The sequence below is a fragment of the Leptodactylus fuscus genome, chromosome 8 (assembly GCF_031893055.1).
Source record: "Leptodactylus fuscus isolate aLepFus1 chromosome 8, aLepFus1.hap2, whole genome shotgun sequence".
In the NCBI taxonomy this organism is placed as follows: domain Eukaryota; kingdom Metazoa; phylum Chordata; class Amphibia; order Anura; family Leptodactylidae; genus Leptodactylus; species Leptodactylus fuscus.
In genome coordinates, this window is record NC_134272.1 from 89,500,953 (window position 1) to 89,528,827 (window position 27,875).

At 44.7% G+C, this 27,875-nt stretch overlaps 1 protein-coding gene across 1 annotated transcript; it reads right to left on the reverse strand.

Moving 5' to 3' along the window:
* Positions 1 to 396: 396 nt before the first annotated feature.
* Positions 397 to 27,875, reverse strand: WNT10A (Wnt family member 10A). The gene is made up of 4 exons (XM_075284626.1): positions 27,561 to 27,875; positions 18,673 to 18,935; positions 9,400 to 9,773; positions 397 to 945 (listed from the first exon to the last, which is right to left on the reverse strand). The coding sequence occupies exons 1-4, from the start codon at positions 27,623 to 27,625 to the stop codon at positions 469 to 471; spliced, it is 1,179 nt and encodes a 392-aa protein (XP_075140727.1). The 5' UTR covers positions 27,626 to 27,875; the 3' UTR covers positions 397 to 468.

Consider the following 27,875-nt stretch of genomic DNA (forward strand, 5'->3'; position numbering starts at 1 on the left):
GTTATTCCCCCTGTCAATGTCTAAATAAATTCACAACTGGGCGTTCCCATTGTCTACATAGATTGTCACTGTTCGCACAGACTGGACACTGACAAGGGCCTTCTGGTCACTGTCCAGGAGGAACAACAGAGGGAAGCAGCCAAGCAAAGTATTTATTAAAATCAACATGGTCAGATGAAAGCTTGATGTATGTCGCCATATTACATTGTGGAGGCCATAGAATTCTCCAGGCTGTATTATGGAGGTATGGTATGGACGTGTGTCGCCATATCACTCTGCTGTGTGCATGAGGTCTAAGACTATTGGAGAGATTAACCCTTACAAGATGCGTCCACAGTAGAGAACGTGGCGGCTTTAATGACACATATTGCAGATAACCTTAGTCTGGTGCGAGGACGTTCCAGCCACGTAGCAGATCCATGTCTCCGTGGGCCCCTGGTCCGGTTGGCGTTGTGTTACATGGCGGCGTTACTTGCACACGCTCACCCACTCTGTGATCTGGCACTCCTCGCACACCACGTAGCAGCACCAGTGGAATTTACAGTTACACCTCTCACTGCGCGTCTGTCTTAGGATATTGTGGCCGCGGCCGCAGCACAGGCTCTCGCAGTTGTCCATCCCTGGGCTGGTTTTGTTGCAGATCCGCCCCTGCGTCCCCGCTGAGTCCAAGTCCAGCTCCTGCTCGCAAAAATCCGGTGACTTCTCAAAATAGACCAAGTCTGTGATGCCGGCTCGCCTCCTGTAGGGGGCGTGAGTCTGGTCCAGCTGACCCAGCTGTCCGTTATTACGGTTATGGGGCCGGATTAGGGTGGCTACTGCAAACCTGTCCTTCAGCAGGGAGCCAATCATCCGAAATTCAGGAGTCACCTGCCAGCAGGTCTTCAGCTGGCAGCTGCCGGACGTGCCGTGACATTTACACTTCCTCTTCATATTCTCCATCACAACCTGGGAAATGAGCAAAGGAAATCAATGACACGCTCTGAATACTCAAAAAAGAAATAACAGTTCTCACAGCTGAGGGTTCGTTACAGTTGTATGCAGTGTAATCACTTGTTACCAGGCTTAAGGCCACGTGGCATAAACACCGTGCCAGAAATACCGTGGAAGCGTTATACAGTCACTGCAAGGAGGAAAACACACAGCTGTCACGGTGCGATTTACAAAACCGTTGAGGCCGTATGTCGATTATACCTACAGAAACAGCAGCGGTTATAGGTACAACGGACACAGAAAGTCCGCACAGGAAACCTCTGAGAAATAAATTGCAATGCGTTGTAGCTGCAGTTTTTCCTGCAACGCTTTTTTCCTGCGAGACGCTATGTGGGGGCCTTAGCCTAATGGAGCTTTTCCAAAAGTTATTCATTGATGACCCAGGACCCCCGCAGATCAGTTGTTGGAAGTGGCATTTGCTTCCCATTCACTGGTCACATGGCCTGATTGCAGCTCGGATTGTGGTGCGGAGTCCGTGCGGGATTGCCACCAGAATCTGCACGGTTAAAAAGCCTCTCAATAGAGTTCTATCAGGAGGCTTTTTAACCACGTGGATTCTGGCAGCAATCCTACGTGGACACCGCATGAATTCCGCCAAAATCCGGGCCATTTTGCCCCCTAAGTGAATGGGCTGAGCTGGGATACCAAGCCTAGCCACTTTGTACAGCGCATGGTATTCAGTGAAATGTCCGCAGCACTCAAACAGCTGATCAGCTAGGGGCCTGGGTGCCTGACCTTGAACTGCAGCCCCATTCTTATGTCAGCTGTATACCTTATTGCTTGGGATTCTGTCCCAATCTGATACTGATGACTTATCCTGTGATAACTCAGATCCTGAACATCCCCTTTAATTTCTATATTGCAGGGGCTCAGCTCACAATCACACGTCCCCCTCCCCATCGTTTCCATTCAAACCGGTGGTCATTTAAAGGGTCACTTTAAAAATGACTGAGATGGTGCGCTCTGGGCACTGAGCCTCACAATAGTCTGAGACCTCCTGTTCTGTAGAGATCACTTCTCAGCAGTCACTTCATTATCAGCACAGATAAGATTACAATGACAGGTAACACCTCTATATAGCTAACACAGGGTAATAGCTGACCATAGGTGATGTTTCCATCTCACCCCTTCCCTGCCGGGGTCACAGAGCATGCCCACAAACCTTTCCCATAGATGTCAAGGAGTCACCTCCACGTGTCTACTGTAAAGCGTTTCTCTGATCTGTCATTGTAAGATGCTCATCCCCATAATCATATACAGAAAATATAAATCTCGAAGTGGAGATCTTGAAACGCTTGGGCTCCATTGAAATAAAACAAAAAACCCCAAGACTTTTAGTTGCCGTTTTTGGGCAACGGAGGGTTAACTTTTTTTTTTCTTTTTTTTTTCTAGAACTGTCAATATGAGACTTGGCGAATAAAAGGAAGGCTTAAAGATTTATGGAAACAAGCCTGGAGCAAATTGGTATGAAAGCTTAAAGCTCCCCTGACAAGTTGTTTTCTGAAAAGTGGTCCGCGCCCCGCAGGTGAAGGTGGAGGTCACAGGTAGGTCAAGTAGGAGAAGGGTTAAGGGTCACACTTCAGTTCTGCTCTGGGGCATGACAAACATCTTGTGTCACTGACACTTATCCAGCCTGCGTAATAAATACAGAAGATGTCACGGGATGGACCACGTTATTCAGAGTCTTAAAGGGAATGATCAGATACTGATAAATGGGGGCAGCCATCTTGTTTACACCAGTTCAGAGATTTGCTTTATGGCAGCCTCATGGAGCATAGGGAGCTGTAGTTTGCAGACGACTCCTTTGAGTTGTGGGCATGCTCTATGACCTGTGAAGAGATCACTGTATAGGGTTGGGGGAGGGGCGATATCACCTGTTATCAATGGTGGATCCTGTGTTTCCTATAGAGGTAATACCTATCATTATAATCCTGCTTGTGGTGCTGATGACGTATCATATCTCAGCCTAAAATGACCTTCAGATTTTGGTTGTTCTCCTTTAAGAGAACAAAATAAGCCTCATGGGGTTTTTTGCCTTCCCCTGGATGAACACTGTAGGGATTGTAGGGTTATAGGTTGGACGTGATGGACTATATCCAACCTCATCTACTATGTTACATTGTAATGACCAGTAATTGTGTATAAAGAACAAATGCCATCTAAAACTGTTACATTGTAGCAGATGGTTATAATACAGGACAGGACATTATAGTATCACTGACACCCGCAACGTTCACTTAGCGGCAGGGGCAGAGCCCACGATACTGACACTTGGCACCATAGTATTCAGCTTCATCAGAGGCATACAAGGTCCTTACACTGGCACCACATCTTACATTAGTGCTATATATACCAGGGTTATCATTCAATTCTTGACACTTGGCACCAGACGCCCCCTGACCATGAACCGTGAAGGTTCAGGACTAAATCATTGCCACTTGGCACCACCTGTCACATGATATATGAACCCTAGGAGCGACACTCGGCGCCATTGTGTTACTGAGAACAAGCTTGTGATGGTATAATGTGGCCCAGTATTCTAGACACCAGGATTATCATGGAATCGTTGACACTTGACATATGTCACCAAAAACCAAATCCCTAGCACTCAGCAATACATGTCACATAATATTTAGGTACCTTGAATCATGTTACTGGAACTTGTCACTGGAAAATGTCATAAGTGCTTATACATGGCACCAGAACCAGAACCATGTCACCAGGCCTGGATTATATAACGTTACCATCACTACTGCTTTAGGGTTTCTTAAGGCGACTCTGCTGTTGCTAAATCCTTTACCCTTAGAGAACTGGTGCACGGCCCATCATAAATATGACCGCCATCTATATCAGGTATGTATCTGCCCGATGATGTATCTAATCCATACAGATATTTCAGTCCAGTTCTGATCTCCCTCTGCACAAACTTCCACTTCCTGCGGATCCGTCCTGAACACAATGGCCGCCCATTGTCTGCTGTGTTTACACAACAGTGGACACACTTGTCATGTTGTGGAGCCGATGACAAGATCAAAGCGCATTGCACAATGTTATTCAGCCGTTTCGTAACGTGATGGGACGTTGCCATTTTGGATAATCAGGAAGTGATTTTGGCAGTGACTTCTAATCTGTGTGTGACGGAGAATTAACCAGATACATGGGGAAAAAAATAGATTTCATTGTTTCGGAAACAAAGGCTGCGTAACTAATTTATTATAATGTATCTAAAGTGAAGCAACGTTGCAAATCTCCTGATCTAACAATCTCACTTCCAATGCAGAGCCGTGTGTCTATATGGTAACAGACGACAAACAAACCTGTAGTCTGATCCCGCCACCCTATGACTTACTGTCATTTGGGAAATATGCAAAAGAAAGGGGATATATGGCGTAAAGAATGATCAGACTGCACCTGGTTTACTAGTAGTCTGTTACAATGGAGACACATAGCTTTGCATAGCCGCTAAATTCACTTAAATGAGGAGAACACGACGAACACTCGAACGCCCAATATAACCCAGTCATGTCACATTGGAACAAATTTTTACTAGAATAAACAATGAAACAACTTTATTAACTACTAGTCATGATTAAAGGGATTCTACCATTAAAACTTTTTTTTTGTGGATAAGACGTCAGAGTAGCCTTTAGAAAGTCTATTCGTCTCTTACCTTTAGACGTGGTCTCCTCCGCGCCGTTCCTTGGAAATACCGTTTTTTACCGGTATGCAAATGAGTTCTCTATTTGAGCGATGAGGGGGATGAGACCGCTGCCAGAGAAGGGTCTCCAAGCGCCGCCACCTTCTTCGTCCGCCGCGTCATGTTCAAAGTCTTCTTCCGGCGCAGGCTCGTAACTTCTAGCAGAGCAGAGAAGACTGCGCAGGCGCACAGGTCACGGGAAAATGGCTGCTTGCACAGTATTGTTAGCGGCCATATTCCCGTGGCCTGTTCGCCTGCGCAGTCTGCTCTGCTCTGCTGGATTACGAGTCTGCACTGGAAGAAGACTTTGAACATGACGCGGCGGACGAAGAAGGTGGCGGCGCTTGGAGACCCTTCTATGGCAGCGGTGGGGACGTCCTCATCGCTGTTTGAGCACTAGGGCCCGCCCCCTTCGCTGCAGGAGAACTCATTTGCATACCGGTAAAAAACAGTATTTCTGAGGAACGGCGCGACGAAGACCACGTCTAAAGGTAAGAGACGAATAGACTTTCTAAAGACTATTCCGACGTCTTAGCCACAAAAAAAAAAGGTTTTAATGGTAGAATCCTTTTAAAACCAACTCCTGCTGTCTTGTGTATACAGCTCCAATGCAGACCTATGTGTCCCCTCGGTTATAGACTACAAACCACATGTGCTCTTCCATCTTTCTTACTTTAACGTGCACATTATCATGAAGCAATGGGTGAACATAAGGAGTAGGGTTGAGCCGATCTTGAAATTTCAGGGACGTTTTTAAAATCTGATTTCCGATCATTTTTCCAGCCGATCCCGATTGTAAAATTTGCTCGATCGCCGATCGGGATCTGATCTTTCCCGATCGCTGAATCCTGTTAATGATATATACATGATTGGGGTTGAGCCGATCTTGAGATAACCTCCGACCTCAATACCGCCGGAAAAGATTGGGATCGTAATTCCAATCGCGATCGTGAAATTTACTCAATCGACGATCAGAATCCGATCCCAATTGCTCAACCCTAATAAGGAAGCATAACAACAGACTATACAGGGTTTGTTTGTAGTCTCTAACCATGGAGACACATATGTTTGCAGATGTAGCTTCAGTGTAATGTACCATTGTGAGCTGCAGTAACCGTTCACCTGTCTTAATGGCTTTCCAATAGCTGGATAACATCACTATGTAGATCGTATGATGTCATCACATGTATGTTCTGTCTGACATTGCACTGCTCATGAGCCTATGCGTCCTCCACGTCATGTTACTCCTATGACCTCGCACCTCTTCTGCACCTGTGTGGAGCCATTTTGGATACGTTTCTTCCCTCCAGCTCCTTGGCATGTCGGCTGCGTTGATCACAGCTGGGACTTACACTTGTACAGGTGATTTAGATAATTACAGAAGACGATCATTAACATCAAACACAGCAGAGAGAAGAACAGAAGAGAAGCCATACATCTGACAGTGCGAAGATCAGAGCGACTACTCCCCAGCCAACGCCTAAGCCCAGGACCGCTAGAAAGATGAGAGCAGGGAATAATCTGAGTGGTAGCTCCAAGGATCAGATAGATCACTTATCCACAGACTAAACAAACTGCAGATACAAATGCAGGCCGAGCCCCGTGCTCAGTAGTACAAGGCTTGTCACCCAAACAGAGAGGACTACAACTCCAAACATCAGCTAAACACTGGACATGACCATAATACAAGTCTATTAAACGGTATACTTAGAGCACTACAACCCCCAACATGACCGACCACTGGACACAACCATAATACAAGTCTTCAGAACTACAACCCCCAACCTGACCGACCACTGGACATGACCATAATACAAGTCTATTAAACGGTATACTTAGATCACTACAACCCCCAACATGACTGACCACTGGACATGACCATAATACAAGTCTTCAGAACTACAACCCCCAACATGACCGACCACAGGACATGACCATAATACAAGTCTTCAGAACTACAACCCCCAACATGACAGACCACAGGACGTGACCATAATACAAGTCTTCAGAACTACAACCCCCAACATGACCGACCACTGGACATGACCATAATACAAGTCTTCAAAACTACAACCCCCAACATGACAGACCACGGGACGTGACCATAATACAAGTCTTCAAAAATACAACCCCCAACATGACCGACCACTGGACATGACATACAATTCTTCAAAAATACAACCCCCAACATGACCGACCACTGGACATGACCATAATACAAGTCTTCAGAACTACAACCCCCAACATGACCGACCACTGGACATGACCATAATACAAGTCTGCAGAACTAGAACCCCCAACATGACCGACCACTGGACATGACCATAATACAAGTCTTCAGAACTACAACCCCCAACATGACCGACCACTGGACATGACCATAATACAAGTCTTCAGAACTAGAACCCCCAACATGACCGACCACTGGACATGACCATAATACAAGTCTTCAGAACTAGAACCCCCAACATGACCGACCACTGGACATGACCATAATACAAGTCTTCAGAACTAGAACCCCCAACATGACCGACCACTGGACATGATCATAATACAAGTCTTCAGAACTAGAACCCCCAACATGACCGACCACTGGACATGACCATAATACAAGTCTTCAGAACTACAACCCCCAACATGACCGACCACTGGACATGACCATAATACAAGTCTTCAGAACTACAACCCCCAACATGACCGACCACTGGACATGACCATAATACAAGTCTTCAGAACTAGAACCCCCAACATGACCGACCACTGGACATGATCATAATACAAGTCTTCAGAACTAGAACCCCCAACATGACCGACCACTGGACATGATCATAATACAAGTCTTCAGAACTAGAACCCCCAACATGACCGACCACTGGACATGATCATAATACAAGTCTTCAGAACTAGAACCCCCAACATGACCGACCACTGGACATGATCATAATACAAGTCTTCAGAACTAGAACCCCCAACATGACCGACCACTGGACATGATCATAATACAAGTCTTCAGAACTAGAACCCCCAACATGACCGACCACTGGACATGACCATAATACAAGTCTTCAGAACTACAACCCCCAACATGACCGACCACTGGACATGACCATAATACAAGTCTTCAGAACTACAACCCCCAACATGACCGACCACTGGACATGACCATAATACAAGTCTTCAGAACTACAACCCCCAACATGACCGACCACTGGACATGACCATAATACAAGTCTTCAGAACTAGAACCCCCAACATGACCGACCACTGGACATGATCATAATACAAGTCTTCAGAACTAGAACCCCCAACATGACCGACCACTGGACATGATCATAATACAAGTCTTCAGAACTAGAACCCCCAACATGACCGACCACTGGACATGACCATAATACAAGTCTTCAGAACTACAACCCCCAACATGACCGACCACTGGACATGACCATAATACAAGTCTTCAGAACTACAACCCCCAACATGACAGACCACTGGACATGACCATAATACAAGTCTTCAGAACTACAACCCCCAACATGACAGACCACTGGACATGACCATAATACAAGTCTTCAGAACTACAACCCTCAACATGACCGACCACTGGACATGACCATAATACAAGTCTTCAGAACTAGAACCCCCAACATGACAGACCACTGGACATGACCATAATACAAGTCTTCAGAACTACAACCCCCAACATGACGGACCACTGGACATGACCATAATACAAGTCTTCAGAACTAGAACCCCCAACATGACCGACCACTGGACATGACCATAATACAAGTCTTCAGAACTACAACCCCCAACATGACCGACCACTGGACATGACCATAATACAAGTCTTCAGAACTACAACCCCCAACATGACCGACCACTGGACATGACCATAATACAAGTCTTCAGAACTACAACCCCCAACATGACGGACCACTGGACATGACCATAATATAAGTCTTCAGGACTACAACCCCCAACATGACTGACCACTGGATATAATAAAATTCTATTACACTCTTTATATAGAACACTACAACCCCCAACATGACAGACCACCGAACATGACCATAATACAATTCTTCTATACTCCATACATAGAAGACTACAACCCCCAACATGACCTGACCACTGGACATAATACAATTCTATTACATTATCTATAGAGAACACTACAACCCCCAACAAGACTTGCCCAGTGGACATGACGTAATACAGTTCTGTTATATTCTATACACAGAGCACTACAACCCCCAGCATAACCTGGCTACTGAAGATGACCTTAATATAATTCTATTATACTCTCGATATACAAAACACAACAACTCCCAACATGACCGGCCACTGGGTAGGACAGATTACAGTTCTATTCCATTGTAATCCATAATTTGGTGCCAATTCATTTCAGAAAATTTCTTCTCAGAGATCAGGACTCCAACCCCCGGCCTCCTCTGGACTTATGCGTCACTTTTGTCATCCAGTCACCACCAATAGGGGGAGCTAAAGAGTTTACTGCATACTGTTTATACAGTGAACTGCAGTAAGTGCCATCTAGTGGTGGCTGTAGGAATCACAGAATGTTATTAGCTCTCAGGATCTGCCTTGTCTGCGTGGGCTGCTGTTCCATATGATCTAGTGATGCGCAGCCCTCTTTTCCTTCCCCCGGCACCATATATCCATGCCAATGTAAGCAGTACAGATGACAGACTCACCTGCCGGCCCACCCGGTTGTTGTGCAGTCTCATGCGAGCGTGAATGTCCTTGTACAGTTCCCGAGAATCCAAGAACTCCCTGGAGAATCGTTCTCCGTACTCCACATCCGGGCTGCAGCCTCCCCATTCCCAAGAGTCCTGGGGTCCTGGTGCCTCGGCAGGCATGTGCTCCATTACCCCATGTACCATGCCCTTCCCCCGGTTCATGGCTTCCATCTGAAGTCTGTGTAGTTTAGCTCTGAAGGCTTCCTCGTCTCCTCGCCTCTTCTCATCACAGCCACACGATTTTAATTTTCCCATGGAACAAGCGTTGGAGACGGCGTGCACCACTCCGGCAGCAGCAATGGCGTAAGCATAGGCGCTCTCTCTGAAGCCTGGAGAAGAAAGTGAGAGAGGTCAATGGACTGCATGCAACTGTGGCAAACCCTCAGCGGTCTGAAGTATTAGGTCCATATGGGATTACTGCATCTGGATTTAAAAGAGGACCTTTCACCACCTCCACCAACTCCAGCTCTTTTCATCCTTTAATATCCCCTCTTCCACTGATTCCGACACAGATGGAATTTTTCCTCTAGCCCCCACCATTCCTGAGCAGTCAGTGCAGTTAGTTTTGGATCCTGATATTCTAACTAGACTCCCTAATGTCAGATGGGCGGTGTCAGGCAGGAGCAGGATAGGGGCGTGACTCAGAACTCTTACACTGATTGGAGCTCTATGCCACGTCCCTTGCCTGTTTTCCTCCCTGACATTAGGGAGTCTAGTTAGAATATCAGGATCCAAAACTAACTGCACTGATTGCTCAGGAATGGTGGAGACTAGAGGAAAAATTCCAACTGTGCCGGAATCAGCAGAGTTGGTGGAGGAGGTGACATCAAACACAGAACTTGTTGCAAAGCTGCCGAACCTGCTGTAAATTGTAGGAATATTACAAGTCACCGCGGCTGTTAAGTGTTTCTTAAAGACAAAGTTCATATTAACTATTTACATGCCTGGAAATATTGCAGAGATCTGTGTCACATGACCCCGCACATGACTCAGAGACGCCTTACGACCACTTACTTATGTACCAAGCACCACAATAAGATCCTTAGTCAGGTCTCAGATATTCCCTTTAAGTTTTATCAGGATTCTCCGTTCCTGGGGAACTAAGTGAATCCATTTGGATTGTCTGCCATGTTTTCTTTCTTTCTCTCCTAAGATATAGAACAGTTTTTAAAGAGAACTGAATTTGCCTAAGAGATATAAAATGTAAAATTTAGCAACTGTAAAGTATCCCACGCCCACCGAGTTCCGTCACGTATATTATACCGCGCGCACTGTTTGGGGGCTTTTTGCTCCTATATCCTACAAAGTATTGCTGAATGTGTCGCAGCCTCTTCCATTGCTTCTGACTCTAGGAGTGCTGCCCCCTCCAGAGCTCAGGGCTGTCGTGGTTATGGCAGGCAGTAATAGCAGTTGCATTAGTCAATGTGCCTGAGGTCTTAATAATTTTACATGTGAATTCCTTCCTGTGACATTATATTAACAGCTGTCATCCCGCGCTCGCCTCCCTCAGATCTGCAGCTGCAGATTTTATCAGTTTGCTTCGTGTCGGAGCAGATCGCCCCCAATGTTTCTCCATCTTGTGATGTTTCTGCTCCTTATACTGGGGCTCTATAGATTCAGGTGGTCGCTCCTCGTCTTGTTTTTTCCACCTGGCGGTCGCCGCAGTGGGTCGTGTGTTTTTTTTTTTTTTTCTTCAGGTTTTGGCAGCTCCTTCCATGACATTCTTTACATTAATCCTCTTTATCGACTCTTCTGTTTACCAACCTTCCTGTGCAAAGTGATTGGAGAGCCAGCCAAGGCCGTCCTTCCCCAGTCTACCGGCCCGGACATGTCTCCCCTATCCAACCAACACATACCCCCCTTCCTCCATCCAAACTCCACCTAAACTGAAGGTGAACCTGCCTCGGCTGAAAACCAACCACGTATCCCAACTTGTCGCAGTTCATCCAAACACCTTCTGTCTCCTACAACAAGATAAAAAAAAAACCCCGAACCCGGCGTGCGGTGAATGTAAAGAAAATAAGGAGATTGTGGAATTTGTGCACATCCGTGTATGGGGGGGGGCTGCATCCAATATATACATATAGCATTGGATCTCATGACCCTAAAACTAAGAAATCTTCTAATCCACCGTTATATAGTGGGCTGACAACACCCTTAAAGCTCAAACAATGTTTGTCAGCCAGTCTTCCCAGACTTTCTCAACCTCCTGAATGGCAAAACCATTTTATATGGAGCAGCAGATACTTTACACTGCCCAGCAAAGCAGATTTATTCATTGAGGGTCTAGTAAAGCAGCCTGACAACCCCCTAGGGAACTATAATGGTGGGAATTTTGGTTGTCAGCTAATCTGCCTGCCAACCCCTAGGAGAACCGTAATGGTGGAGACTCCGCAAACAAAATAATTTCTATTTATCTATTAATAAACCCTAGGAGATCTGCCTGACAACCAATAGAAGGGCCATGATGGTGGAAACATTGGTTGTCAGACAATCCTTACTGTATTAACAGACCTAATACTGATTACAACTGATGGTTTGCTACAATTGTATCCTACCCAGATTGTATCCATACCCAGATCCCTTATCACATCTTGCTACAATGTATCAATACAGTTCACATGTCTCAGTGTGGAGTCCATAGATGACTGTCTAGATTGGATACAAGTGTAACAAACACTCATCTGTGTGATATATTAGCTGTGTATGTTTGTGCGTCTCTGGATATGACAGAAGTGATCCACAAATTATATTAGAGAACGGCAGCATTTTCCAGTGATTTTCAGCAGAGATCCACTGAGTTGTATGACATGTAGTCGGTGCCGCTTGTTTCTACGTCTCATGGACGTCCCCGATCACGAGGCGATCCGATACACAGAACGTGAAGGAATTACTTTCCTCTGTGTGTATAAATATCCGAGGCACAAATTATTCAGCAGCGAGATACACGCACCGCTGGGCTGATGGTGAGGAAGTGGGAAAAAGGGATTAAATATTGAGGAGACCTTGTCACTTCACATTTGGGCTGAGGACCTCACCGGCACATTTTGTACAGAGCCCATGGTCCCCAGAGGGGCCCCGAGCCATTACCGAGGACTCGGCAGCATCTGTGTGAGCAGGCGCTGGAGCTAAACGGTGTCTCTATTCACACCTCTGCGCCTCTCCTCCGCTGACCCCCTCACGAGGCGCTGCTATAAGATCCCTCCTTCATCTCCAGTAGATGGACTTGGTATGTGGAGATCTTGGGTATGCGGAGATCTCATTTAAAGATGACCTGTCACCTCATCTGACATGACTATTTAAAGGGTATTCTGACCCCAAATCAGTATAGATGGGTCATCAGTATGTGATATGTGGGGTGTCAAGCAGTCCGGGACGTAGAAACAAGCGGCACCGACTACATGTCATGGCCGACTGCATACAACTCAGTGGATCTCTGCGGAAAATCACTGGAAAATGCTGCAGTTTTCTAATATACTTTGTGTATCACTTCTGCTTTCTGTCATATCCAGAGACGCACAAACATACACAGCTAATATATCACACAGATGAGTGTTTGTTACATTTGTATCCAATCTAGATTATGGACTCCACACTGAGACATGTGAACTGCACTGATACATTGTAGCAAGATGTGATAAGAGATCTGTGCAGGTACTGTTGATGGGTTTAGCTCACAGAGGATTGTGTAGGATACAATTGTAACAAACCATCAGTTGTCATCAGTATTAGGTCTGTTAATACAGAAGTAGGAAGGATTGTCATGCAAGAGTCTGGATAACTATCTGTTCTATCTGCCTCTGGGATGTGGATGCTGCCACTGGACAGGCTGGACACATGCAGAACCCTTCCTATATAAGTAATAGGAGCAGCGTAACAGCCTTGTCCACTGCATAGTGGTTGTCGCAGTGAACTGCAGCGCCACTCCTGTTACTTGGGTACAAGTGGTACTGCACGCTCTGCCTGTTCACTCGCAGCCTCCTAAAACAGATGATGTGTGCGGGCTCAGACCCCAATAGATCACTTACTGATGATCTATCCTATGAAAGCTCAAATTGGGGCCGGACAACCCCATTAAGTACAATCTTGGAGCATCCATTCTTTTAATTATGCATTATGCATTATGTTATTCCTCCTGGAACCCAAGTGGGTGATGTAATTTTCCTGTCCCTACAGTCCGGCAGGGCCAATAGGATGGTGTCAGACTATGCAGGGACCCCCTTCCCTCCACCTTATTTCATTTATTTACTATGACATACACATCAGGAGTGATGACAGGTCACTGTGTAGGGAAATAGACCACTGCTGCAGCCCTCTTGTACTCAGGATGGGCGGGGGTCCCAGTGGACAGTCCTTCACTAATCATAAAGTCATAGCAAATCCTATTAATATGTTCCTAGTGCTGCAATTGGATGGGACGAGCTGCAAAATCGTGGACATGCGGCCCCTTGACTGTGCTGACCAGAAGGGGCATCAGAGCAACAAGAACGCAGTCCACTAGTCAGAAAAGATTAACTAGGAGCCTCCAGCTGTGCAGAGTATTTCAGGAGCAGAGATTGCGTAGTGGAGGTTTAGGGTGTGGAGGGATTCTATTAATTTCAGATGTTTTGACCAGAGTATAAATAAATGATATGAAGTCATGGCGGCCGCAGCTTTATATCACCAGTCACATCTCGTCTTCCCGTTAGTGCCACTTCTATTTGTAAAACAACTTTTATGGAGTTGGCTGAAGGGTAAAACTTTCCACGTCTGAGCCGCATTGTGCTGCACCTTGTAAACTGGAGAGTGGCGGATTTACAGTAGCTACAAAATAGATTTGTGAGAAAACCAACAATTTGGCAGGAAGGTTGAGATGTCAGGGAGTAACATCCAGAAAGTGTGTGGTTACATACAAGACGTGACACCTCCAGAGCAGCGCTCACATTTATACAGCAGTCAAAGGAGCTCACAAATCACTTTCCCCATAAGGAGACTGAGACGGATGAACGCAATGAGATGATGATACTCGGGGTACAGGATAATGACAGGCTGACACTTGGGGTACAGGATAATGACAGGCTGATACTTGGGGTACAGGATAATGACAGGCTGACACTTGGGGTACAGGATAATGACAGGCTGATACTCGGGGTACAGGATAATGACAGGCTGATACTTGGGGTACAGGATAATGACAGGCTGATACTTGGGGTACAGGATAATGACAGCCTGACACTTGGGGTACAGGATAATGACAGGCTGATACTTGGGGTACAGGATAATGACAGGCTGATACTTGGGGTACAGGATAATGACAGGCTGATACTCGGGGTACAGGATAATGACAGGCTGATACTTGGGGTACAGGATAATGACAGGCTGATACTTGGGGTACAGGATAATGACAGGCTGATACTTGGGGTACAGGATAATGACAGGCTGATACTTGGGGTACAGGATAATGACAGGTTGATACTTGGGGTACAGGATAATGACAGGCTGATACTTGGGGTACAGGATAATGACAGGCTGATACTTGGGGTACAGGATAATGACAGGCTGATACTCGGGGTACAGGATAATGACAGGCTGATACTTGGGGTACAGGATAATGACAGGCTGACACTTGGGGTACAGGATAATGACAGGCTGATACTTGGGGTACAGGATAATGACAGGCTGATACTTGGGGTACAGGATAATAGGCTGACACTCGGGGTACAGGATAATGACAGGCTGATACTTGGGGTACAGGATAATGACAGGCTGATACTCGGGGTACAGGATAATTACACGCTGATACTCGGGGTACAGGATAATGACAGGCTGACACTTGGGGTACAGGATAATGACAGGCTGATACTTGGGGTACAGGATAATGACAGGCTGATACTCGGGGTACAGGATAATTACACGCTGATACTCGGGGTACAGGATAATGACAGACTGATACTCGGGGTACAGGATAATGACAGGCTGATACTTGGGGTACAGGATAATGACAGGCTGATACTTGGGGTACAGGATAATGACAGGCTGATACTTGGGGTACAGGATAATGACAGGCTGATACTTGGGGTACAGGATAATGACAGGCTGATACTTGGGGTACAGGATAATGACAGGCTGATACTCGGGGTACAGGATAATTACACGCTGACACTTGGGGTACAGGATAATTACAGGCTGATACTTGGGGTACAGGATAATGACAGGCTGATACTTGGGGTACAGGATAATGACAGGCTGATACTTGGGGTACAGGATAATGACAGGCTGATACTTGGGGTACAGGATAATGACAGGCTGATACTTGGGGTACAGGATAATGACAGGCTGATACTTGGGGTACGGGATAATGACAGGCTGACACTTGGGGTACAGGATAATGACAGGCTGATACTTGGGGTACGGGATAATGACAGGCTGACACTTGGGGTACAGGATAATGACAGGCTGATACTTGGGGTACAGGACAATGACAGGCTGATATTTGGGGTGACAGGAGCAGATCTATTAGGGTGCACATGTCTTTCACTTGCATGAATTATAATACAGCCACTTCTGATCTTTATCTCAGACATCTTGCATTTCCTATTGTGCAGAGATCAGATTAGAAGAGACTCAGATCCCCCTTCAAATCCTGAAGACAGAGAATGTGGGGTCAGAGGTCAGATACAGGCGTCTGCTGTCCTGTGTCCACCCTGTAAACGTGTATATATACTAGGTTGAGGGGATATCGTCACTCTATAGGGAGAGACCACCATATAGGTGTGTGGAGTCTTATTAAGCCATGAGCGCTCCACTGTGCAAAGGAACATGGGAAGAATATGCAAATCTGACTTCCATGATGTAATTAGGATGCCAGTGCCTCAAGTATGCACACCAATAGAGGGCGCTGACTGAGAATGTGCAAGTCTATCTTCCATGATGTAATTAGGAAGACAGAGTCTCAGTCAAACAAACATATATTGGTGTTCATACTTTAGGCACTGGCATCCTAATTACATCATGGAAGTCAGATTTCCATATATATACTAGACTAGCTGGTACCCGCGACTTGGTCTGCGGTGATTGTAGCAGTGGGTATATACAGGCGCGGGTAAGGTTTTCGTACTGTGTATAAGGTATGGGATATGAAATGTAACTTTGTATCTTGTTTTTGCTCTATTTCAGAGAATACGTGAGACTTTTGTGTTGCAGTTACTTTGTATTTGAGCTGCTATATATACGGTGTTGTGAGAAACTTTACATAGTGACTTTGGGACAGAAGTATTTGAAGTTAACCCTTTCCCGCCGATGGCATTTTTTGATTTTCGTTTTTGACTCCCCTCCTTCAAAACCCCATAACTTTTTTATTTCTCCGCTCCCAGAGCCATATGAGGTCTTAATTTTTCCGGGACAAATTTTTCTTATGATGCCACCATTACTTATTCTATATAATGTACTGGGAAGCAGGGAAAAAATTCAGAATGGGGTGGATTTGAAGAAAAAATGCATTTCTGCGACTTTCTTACGGGCTTTGGTTTTACGGTGTTCACTGTGCAACCAAAATGACATGTCCCCTGTATTCTGTGTTTCGTTACGATTCCGGGGATACCAAATTTATATGGTTTTATTTACATTTTGACCCCTTAAAAAAAAATCCAAAACTGTGTTAAAAAATTATTTTTCGAAAAGTCGCCATATTCCGACAGCCGTAACTTTTTTATACGTGCGTGTACAGGATGTATAGGGTGTCTTTTTTTTGCAGGACCGGGTGTACTTTTTAGTTCTACCATTTTCGGGAAATGTTATTGCTTTGATCACTTTTTATTCAAATTTTTATCAGAATCGAAACAGTGAAAAAATGGCGGTTTGGCAGTTTTTACCATTTTTCCCGCTACGGCATTTACCGAACAGGAAAAATATTTGTATAGCTTTGTAGAGCGGGCGATTTCGGACACAGGGATACCTAACATGTATGTGTTTCACAGTTTTTAACTACTTTTATATGTGTTCTAGGGAAAGGGGGGTGATTTGAATTTTTAATCCTTTTTATTTTTATTTTTTATATTTTTTTTACTTTTTTAAACTTTTTTTTTTTTTGCATTTATTAGACCTCCTAGGGGTATTGACATGTGTGGGCGGTGTCGCGGATTGTCAGAGCGGTGGGGGTCGGCAAATATGGCTGCTCCAGGGCGTTAAAGAGAACCTCCTGGAGTATCGCTAAGGTGAGGGGCAAAGTGGTAAAGTTTATGTATATGTGATTGTGTGGGGTTAGAGGCGAGGCTGCAGAGGGCAATAGGAATTTTGTGGCTTGCTATGGTCCAAAGTGTGTGAGATTGCAGAGATAGTGATGTGAGTTTGGGTTTTGTGGGGGTCCTGGCACAAACGTATGTGCGCTATTGTGACGAAAAGTAGCCTATTGCGCAATCGAGTGTAATGACTATGTTTGTGGAAAATTTCAGCCAAATCGGTGGTGCGGTTTTTCCGTGATTGAGGAACAAACATCCGAACATCCAAACTCACAAACCCACAAACTTTCACATTTATAATATTAATAGGATGATTGGCAATAACAAAGAGGCAATGGTAGCCGCTGTTTCTTTACTGTAGGGCATGTAGAACACAGGAGCAGAGGGGCAACAAGAGCGAGACCATGGGATACTTTTTTGTTAGTGCAGAGACCTCCAGTATAAGGCCGGCGCTCCTCCAGGATCACTGCGGATGGTTCCACATACCTTCCATACACAGGAGTTATCAATAGTCACAACCTTTTATGGGGGCGGGGGGGGGGGTCTCTTCAAATCTTGCTAACATTTAAGAACTGTGTTATAAAATTCCTAAACCCCAGTGCATTAAAGGAAAAATATTTGCAGCGGAAACGCAGCGATTTCCAGCAGGTTCCTCTATGGACTTTCTTTGAAAAACGCTGCAGGAAAAACACGATACATTGCCGCCGCGGTTTTTGTTGCAGTGCGTTTTTGCTGCAGCCTGCTATGTGGGGCTTTAGCCTAAACGAGTTGTCAGCAAATATTTCATTACGCTACAGCTCCTCCACAGGGGTAATAAAGTATTGCAAGGTGGCCATTACAATAAATATAATGCATGGATGTCTTACAAGAAACCTTGGCACAGGTCCTCACCTTGGAGAAACTCCTCTCCCCACCAAACTACTTACCACGTGTAACCGGGGACTGGAAGCCAAATGTGAAATATCTGCAGTTAAGCGTGGTCTTAGGCTATCATTTAACGCGTTGCGCTCACCTTTGCTGAACACGGCGCTGTCGTACGGTATCTTATTCTTGGTCTCCAGACTGGAACAATTCCACCGGTGATCCCGAAACTGGTGCTGGCATTCATGGATAGCGATCTGTATCCCCTGTACGGCCGACGCTGCCACATCTGGATGCCGCATGCACACGTCCATCTGACGGCGAGTCAAGCCCGGTAACGTCAGGCACACGGTATTGGCGTTCAGTACCGGCTCCGGTGGTATCTTCAGGCCCAGAATCTCATTGGTCAATGATCTGAAAAATGAAGGAAGATCAGGGTGAGGAATGAAGGTTAGAGTTTATATAGCCGTCCTGATTGACAGGCCATGGCGGTAAGCACGCCCGTCTCACCTGACAGCATTAAACACAAACACCTGGCGGTAAGAATCGGCCCATTGTGTACAAGTCACTATTGATGGCTGAACAAATGAGGAGATCGAGGGACCTGAATGAGGTCAGATGAAACGCGTGGAGCCTTTATTCAGTGATCTGAGCTCCTACTTACCTGGAATGTTTAGTAAATTTCATATCAATCTGGCTCCTTTACCTGTCCCTGCCTGACATTGTGCAGACATCTCAGGCTTTTATCTACACAAGCCCCAAGGTGTCTTCTTCTCAAGTGCTGTCTCTGCCCCATTAAAACAATTAAGTCTCTTTCAGACGGGATTTCTCGGATTGACGGATGTTCGACAATTTATGGTGAAAAAGTGCAGGTGCCGAGGACAGACAGCGGAGATGTGCCCCCCGGACAGTCGCCAGGAATAACGCAATATTTCACATACTTTCCAGGTTGTCTGTCACAGACCTGAAAATACACTAAAATGTTCATCTCAAAAACACACAGAGGGCAGAGTTACCCGTAATGGGGGATCTATGTGTCGCCATGTTACCGCACGGACCGTGTACTGCGCTACTGATAATGGGAATCTATGTGTCGCCACAGACCGTGTACTGCGCTACTGTATGTGTCTGTTACGTGATACTGTTTATTGATCACGTGTATATAAGTGTAATATGTGTGATACAATTTACTGTCCTTTTTGTATCTAATTCTATTGTTTGTGATACAAATGACTGATCCAGAGTATTCAGCTCTACTATGTCTGATACTGACCCAGTGTATCTAAGGCTATTATTTGTGATACTATGTACTGATCCAATGTATCTAATCCTAGCATGTATGCTATTGTCTATGAATCTTTTGTATCTCAGCCTATTATGTTGTACTGGTGTATCTAAGCCAGTTCAGATTGTATGTAAGGGTGTCATGTGATACTGTAGCAGGGGTATCTAAGCCTATTGTTACAATCAGCCAGTAAGTCTTTCATGAGTGATACAGTAACAGATTTATCTAAGCTTGCCATGTATGATATTGTTACAGGTGTATCTAAGCCTATCATGTGTGACAGGTGTATCTGATCATGTGACCCATGATGTATAATGTGAGGAGGGGTCTGCAGCACACGGACTGGACAGGAATCACACTTGACCTCGGATACCCTCCACTTTCACACGTGGCCCCATCTTGTGCGTTCTCACTTTACAGGGGTACATGGGATAAGTTTGTGCCCCCCCCCCCTGGCCCAGTTTGCTGTTTTATTGTATTCATGGCCCTTAGATCAAAGCGAGGCCATTCCCTGAGCAGATGAAACGAGAACCCAGCCAAAAATAGCCAGTGATCCCTCCACGTCCTGTGTTCCCCTGATCAAAGCCAAGTCTCAGATACATTTCCCGTCCACAATTTAGTGGTGACATATTTTATTTACGCTTCGCCGTGCCCTCGCCCCTCACAACGGGCCACAAGTTCTCATTTCCAAAGTCAATTTCCATTGTGCGCCCCCCAGCACGTGGAGAGGGGCCCTGCGGCCGCCCCCAGCCTGATGAAAGGAGGGGCAGCCTTGTGCTTCAGGAGCTTCACTTTGATGTGTGCAAGTCCTACCCGTTCCTGGGCAACCTCCTCCAAAACCAGTCTGCGTTGCTTGACCCCTTGTTTAACCCTTTTCCTGCCGGAGGGGTGTACAAGGTTAATGACAAGTACTTATTTTTCTTTTTTAAGAGACATGTGAAAGAACAATTAAAGGTGTAACTCGGGCTCCAATGCCAGCTCTTTACCATGTGCCTGGTATCTTCTTGTGTGCCATGGGCAGGGAGGGTGGTCACTACTAAAACGACACTCCTCTCTAGTTCTCATACTGAGCGACACAGGACTTTGTTACAATGTGTAGAAAGTAACTTTGTGACGTAGCCTGCGGGATTATGTTACATTGTATATAAAATATTTTCTTTACTTTTCTATCAGGCTCTGGAAAAGCTGGGTGACAATCAACATGGTCCCCAACCCTGCAGCTCTAACTGGGCTTTCCATTCAGATTTCCTACAGCTCTGTGCAGATATGTGGAGACGGTTCTGTATACAGTTTATATTATATAGTCCTATACCCACCAGACAAGCGGGCAGTCTATTGTATATGCACCTCAAAACCCTGATCCCCAGACTGTACGGGCCATGGTGCATAGTAATGTACTAAGACCCTTTGTTTTTTAATGGTGGCCATATAATACTGCAATATAGTGAACACATAGCAGTGCCATACAATACCCACATACAGTGTCCAACTAACACAGTACAGTGAACACATAACAATCCTTCTGCTATAAACACATAACCTTACCATATACTGTCCACACAACAGTGCCATATGATGGCCATATAAGACCGCAATATATTGAACACATAACGGTGTCATATAAAATAAAATATAACATAGAAATATATAAAGGGTCTAGATAAAACAATGTAGTGAACACATAGCAGAGACACATAACCCTACCGTATACTGCCCACAAATTAGTAGTCATATAATACTGCAATACAATGAACTCATAATAGGACCATATTCCCACTTAGAGTCCCATACTGGTAGAATCTAGATGATAGCGCCAGGTGGGAGACATATAATATATGTGTATATTGTATCACTACCATATAATGCCACAATGTACCCATATAATTATACTACACTACACAGTGTGCACCTAATAATACATAACAGTACCATACAATAACCAGAGTCCCGTACTAGTACAGTCTAGATGTCAGCACCATGTGGCGGATACTATACTGTACTGTACAAACATAACAGTATAAATAGTGCCATATGGTGTCCAAATCATTGTATTAGAGTACAGAGTGTGCCCCTAATAATTCAAAGTGAATCCATAACAGTTCCATAAAGCAACCACCTAGAGTCCCATACTAGTACAGGACGGCAGCATGTAGAGGACACATAATAGCGTCTATACTGTACAAACATAACCCTCACCTATAGTGCCTACATAATAGTGCCGCATTATGTCCATATCATATGACTACAGTATACATTGTGCGCCTGCCATGTACAGTATCCTACTAGTGGAGTCTACCATTCAGTGTCAACAAAATAGTGCCATATGGTGCTCCTATAACACTACTATAGTATAATACACAATCAATTCCTACAGATGTTCACTTAAAATCCTACGATATCGACAAAAGTGCCATACGGTTGCCATAAAGTACTGCCATACTATACAGCGAATACATGCCAGTGCCTCACCGAACTCACATATAGTTCCAGTGTCTGCACAATAATATGCAGCGCACGTATATTAGTGGCCATACTGGGCAAACATAACACTGCTATATACGGTAATGGCTGCATATGGTGATTGTGTTATACTACAATGCAATACAAATATGACCCAAATAATATCCCATACACTGCCTAGATAACACCTTGCAATGACGCCTAATAGTGCCTACATAGTACTGTAATAGTAATGGTACTATATAGTGAACTTTGAAACATATGGAAAGTGAACACAGCCCCCGTACCAAGTGCTTGTATAGTGTGAGATACTCTAGAAATACTAAGCTTGGGTGCTCAAGGCTTCATACCTCCCGGTCCAGGCCATATGAACAGAAAAACAAAAAATGGAAGTCGGCACTCCAGTGCCGACTTCCATTTTTTGTTTTTCTATATAGTGAACACCTGAGCTGTGCCAACATATATATATACAGTATATATATATATATATATATATATATATATATATATCATATAAAGTTAATTAGAAGTGCTACGGCAGGATTACATAATAGTGCACAATGTAACAGGAGCGGTGCCTCAATAATACCGCCATATTGTACTCCATAGCAATGCAATCCAGATACCTAATATGAATCTGAACAGACGGCTCCTCATATCCAATATGCAATAATACAACCGTACACTCGTATAGCGGCATAACTAGGCTTATTTACCTTTCAGGACCGTAGGAAAGTCAGTTGACAATCTGAGCCACAATGACCGCCATGTTGGATGACTCATGGTTGTATATCAAATGATCCCCTCATGAGATGTTAAAGGGTTAATATACCAAATATAAATAATATAATACAGTGTAAGTCCTAGGACAGGTCATCAATCTATGGTCACTGGGGGTCTGACAACCTGGGACCCCCACAGATCAGCTGTTGGATCAGAGCTATGGCTTCTTCCCTGTGTCAATGAATCAATCACATGGTACAGCAGCAGCTCAGTCCCATTCAAGTGAACGGTGCAGAGCTGCAATACCAAGCACCGCCACTACACAATGTACAGCGCTGTGCTTGGGATTCAGAGGCCGCAGCACCCATTCTGCATTTCCCTGCACTGATACATTGTAACAAACCATCAGGACCAGAGAGAAGCTGCTGGTACTGCTGCTACACTCAGCTCACAGAGTATTGTCTGTACTGGATACAACTGTAACAACCCCTCAGCTGTGACATGTTTTAGGTCAGTGGGGGTTTTAGTGGTTTTCATATATCAGGATCGTCCCAGACTGAGGGAACCGGTTGTGTCGGGTTGTTAGGATATGACAGATTTATAACCCGCAGTAATTGCCGCGGTACCCGGTGCGACCAGATCGTCCACATTACCCATAATCCATTATCTGGAACCTCTCAGGTTAATATTCTAGGCTTCACTAGACTAAGACAAATAATATATAGTAACTGGCAGGCCTGAGTAGTCAGCGACTATATATATATATATATATATATATATATATATATATATATATATATAACGAGCTCCCTATAAACATCAATGGACTGAGTGACAATCCAAATGGCCGCCTGTCACATGGGCGCTCACCCAGCTTTCTCAGACTCTGGGCCTGACTAATCATACAGGGAAATGTGAGAAGAGAATTTATTGCTGCATAACATGACACATTTCTCATGCAGGGTCCTTGGAAAGCTGAGTAATAAACAATATGGTTGCCATTACTTCAGTTACAACTATGATAATCCAGCTTTCTCAGTCTCCTGAATGGCCGGTCTGTATGGTTATGCAGCCATATGAGAGTGGGGAATGGTTTGCTCCATAATTAGACAGAATTCTCGCATGAGAGCCTAGGAAAGCTGGGTGATAGCAAATATATTTGCCAATTCAGAACTACTGAGGGTTGCGACCCAGCTTTCCCAGTTTCCTGAATGGTAGTCGATTTAACTAGGCAGCTACATTTGAAAAGGGAATATGCTGCATTATCACTAGATAGATTTCTCATGCAGGATCCTAGGAAAGTTGCATAATACATGATATAATCACCAGCAGTCGCAACAATGTTCATCCAACTTTCTCAGTTTTCTGAATGGCAAGGCTGCCTAGGTTTGCAGTCTTATGGGAATGGGGAATGTGTTGCTGCATAACTGGCAGAAATCTCTAACAGGAGCCTAAGAAAGCTGGGTAATGACTAATAGAGTTGCCATTACAGCACTCACAACTGTCACTCAGCTTTCACAGTTTCCTGAATGGCAGTCTGAATTGGCAAATGTGTTGCTTCATATCTAGACAGATTTTTTTATTCAGGATCCTAGGAAAGATGGGTGATAACAAATGTAGTTGGCGTTACGGCATCCACACCCAGCTTTTTTAGCCCCCTAAATGGCAGGTCTGCCTATGGAAGTGGGACTATGACACTGTTTAACTAGACAGAATCGTCAGGAATCTAGAAAAGCTGGGTGAGGAAATAGAATAGGCCTCCCTTAATATTCCCAAAAGAGTTGTCACTCTGCTCAGGTGTATTCAGTCTGATGAGAATAGGGGGATGTATTTCTATCTATACGTCTTACACAGGAGCCTGGGCGAGCTGAGTTGATGGGTATATGGCTGCTATTACAACTTTTACACCCAGCTTTCCCAGGTTTGTGAATGGATAGTCAGCCATATGACATCCAGGGATACATGTCCGTGTAGTGCATCTGGTGATCCCTGCGGGAGGAGGGAGGCCATGTTGGTTGTTGACGTTAGATATCACCCAGCTTTCCCAGGAACAGAAATAACTAAGGTCCTGCTAAATACAAGTTCTGAATGGGGAGGAAATGGTTAACACTGGAAATACCAAAGAGCAGGCGTCTGATTCCTCCCTATAATGTGATGTCATCATGTGACCTCCCTGTACCAGTACTAATGTCATTAGATGTACTCCAAAGTGGCGTATGGTCAGACCGCGCCCCCTGCGTCCACAACCCCCCCTCCGCGGCCCCTGCGCCCCCACCCCACCCCCACCGCGCCCCCTTAGTAATAATAAAATAAAAATACTCACAGAATCTAATGTATAATATTAATATAAAAAATCAAAAAATGAAAATCTAATTTTTTGCGCTACAATATTCCATGCTAGCGTTACGATTTCTGCCATTTTTGGACATGTTACGCTGTATCTCGCCGTGTAGATGGCGGTATAAGCAGAATAGCGGAATCCACCACATTCTTCGCCACCATCGAAACATGTGGACAATTTGTGGTTTGGATCCAACAAGGTATCTGTGAGGCTTTGTAGTCGGGGGAAGAGCTGAGATCAGCAAATCTACACGAAGCTCTACCATTATAGACTAACAAAACAATCTGGCCGCTTCGCCACTTTTCCGAATTTCCTCCTTTGCCAGCACGTAGAATAGAATGGGGCAGGCAATGTGAAAAGAAGCCATCACAATACTAAATCAGGTCACCTTATATATCCATAAAGGATGCGATGAGGGTCACGTGACCAAGGATCTTAATATTGGAACATTTGTTGCAACACAATATGGAATCTTTCATTTCTCTATATTGCTAATCGGGGGTGGGGTTGGGTGGTCGCCATATAACGTATGTATCCGATATGATGATGGTATTTACAACGATGACAGGTTGGATATGATGTAAGGGAAGAACAAATTCACAAAAGTGTTATCTTATGATTATTTGTGACGTGTTCCTCCATATTGGGAAACAGAAAGGAATGTGACACATCTTTGGGACAAGACCCCTGTGATGTCATCACTATAGACCCCAAATAGCAGACAGACTTGTTTCCTGCACATTTGTTACATGTTTCTACATGTTTCACTTCTGTCCAGATGTAGCAGAGCAGAACTGCAGAATAACGTAGTCTAAAAAAATAACCTAAACCCAGTGATACTCAATCTATCCGCCATGTGTGTGGCAGGGTTAGTCACTTCTGTGTTCTATGTGCAATTTGACATGGGACTGCTGGAAACCTCCATCATGGTGTTGCATAACTGATACAATAAATTCAGCACTGCTACATCGTGTCTTGGCCTGACTTAGGATATCTCATTTTGGTATTGGCAAGTTTACATAGGACTGCAGGTACACCATTATTATCTTAATTGACAGGGAGCGCAGTCCCAAAGATGTAAGTGACAAACTCATAGACAACTATGTCTCTCTGACTTAGCAGAGCCAGCCCTGTGTGACTCTTATAATGTCATGTGCAGTTTTGCATGGGACTGCAGGTAAACCTACTACATTATGTTAATTCAGAGAGTCATCAATAAATGCATACCCCCAAAAATAAAGTCAGCACTGCTACATCTGTGTCTTGACCTATCTTATGATAATATCACCCTCTGTTATGGGTAAGTATACATGGGACTGCAGGTATATATATATATACTCTAATACCACCATGGTGCACAAACAGTGCAGTCTCAATGTTGTAAATGACAAACTCACTTTGCCACTTAGCAGAGCCAGATGTAGCAGATCTAAGAGACTCAGGATAATGTTCACAACATGCTATGTACCGTTTTGCATGGGACTGAACTTAAACCTACTTAATTCAGAGAGTCTTCATGATGATCAACCCTCTATAAAATAAACTCAGCACTGCTACATCTGTCATGGCCTGACTTATACCGGTATCACACTCTGATATTGTCAGGTTTACATGGGACTGCAGATACATCTACTGTGTTATCTTACCCCGCAGGGTCATCATAGTGCACAAAGATCACAGTCCCAACATGTGACAAACTCATGGACAACTACGCCTGTGTCACTTAGCAGAGCCAATAATCGTGTGTGATCTCCATTTTTACATAGGACTGCAAATAAATCTACTGCATTATCGTAACGCATAGATTGATTACGATGCTCAAACAGTGCAAAGAATAAAATGACAAACTCACATGTAGATGTAGCAGAACTGAGTTTCTTTTTCCTTCTTTGCCCTGTTTGATCATCATCATCGATCTTTGAGTTACGATAATGCAGTCGATTTACCTGCAGTCCTATGTAAAACACATAATAACGCACTGTCATTACCATGTTTCCCAGCTCAGAGATTTGTCTTCTACGTGACATATACGTGGAGATGTAGCAGAAGTGATTGGCACTCGGCAGAGACAGATGAAGCAGAGCTGGGCGACGTATGATCATTACAGTGTGTTATCTCCTGTTTTACATTGGATCGATTATGATGGAGAACAGTGCAAAGAGTTAAATGACAAACCCATCGCTGCTACATCTCTGTCACTGTGTATATCAGATGAGACGGCCGGCGTTACCTCTGCATGGAGAGCAGGAGTCCCAGTAGGATAATGAAGATGCCAGGAAGGTGCCAGGGTGCCATGGTGCCGCTCTCTCCAGTGTCTGGGATGCTCCCGTCACCCTTTACCCCTCTCTTCCCTGCTTCCTAATTTCATTGATATGTAACTCAATGTCTCCAGGGTTCATCTTTCTTTCTTCCGCTGGAGAGAAGTTTTCTAGACCTGTCAAGGATCTGTCGTTTTTTTTCCTTTCCTGCCACTTCCAGGAGTCCAGAGTGAGGATCAGCGGTGCCTGGAACTGAACCCCTGCTCTCCTGTCCTGGTCACCCTGGT

Coding starts and splice junctions, on each gene's coding strand:
- WNT10A (XM_075284626.1), bottom strand. CDS start 27,625: ATGGCACCCTGGCACCTTCCTGGCATCTTCATTATCCTACTGGGACTC. Junction 9,774..18,672: donor CAGCGCCGTGTTCAGCAAAG/GTGAGCGCAACG, acceptor TTTCTTCTCCAG/GCTTCAGAGAGAGCGCCTAT. Junction 946..9,399: donor ACAACCGGGTGGGCCGGCAG/GTGAGTCTGTCA, acceptor CTCATTTCCCAG/GTTGTGATGGAGAATATGAA.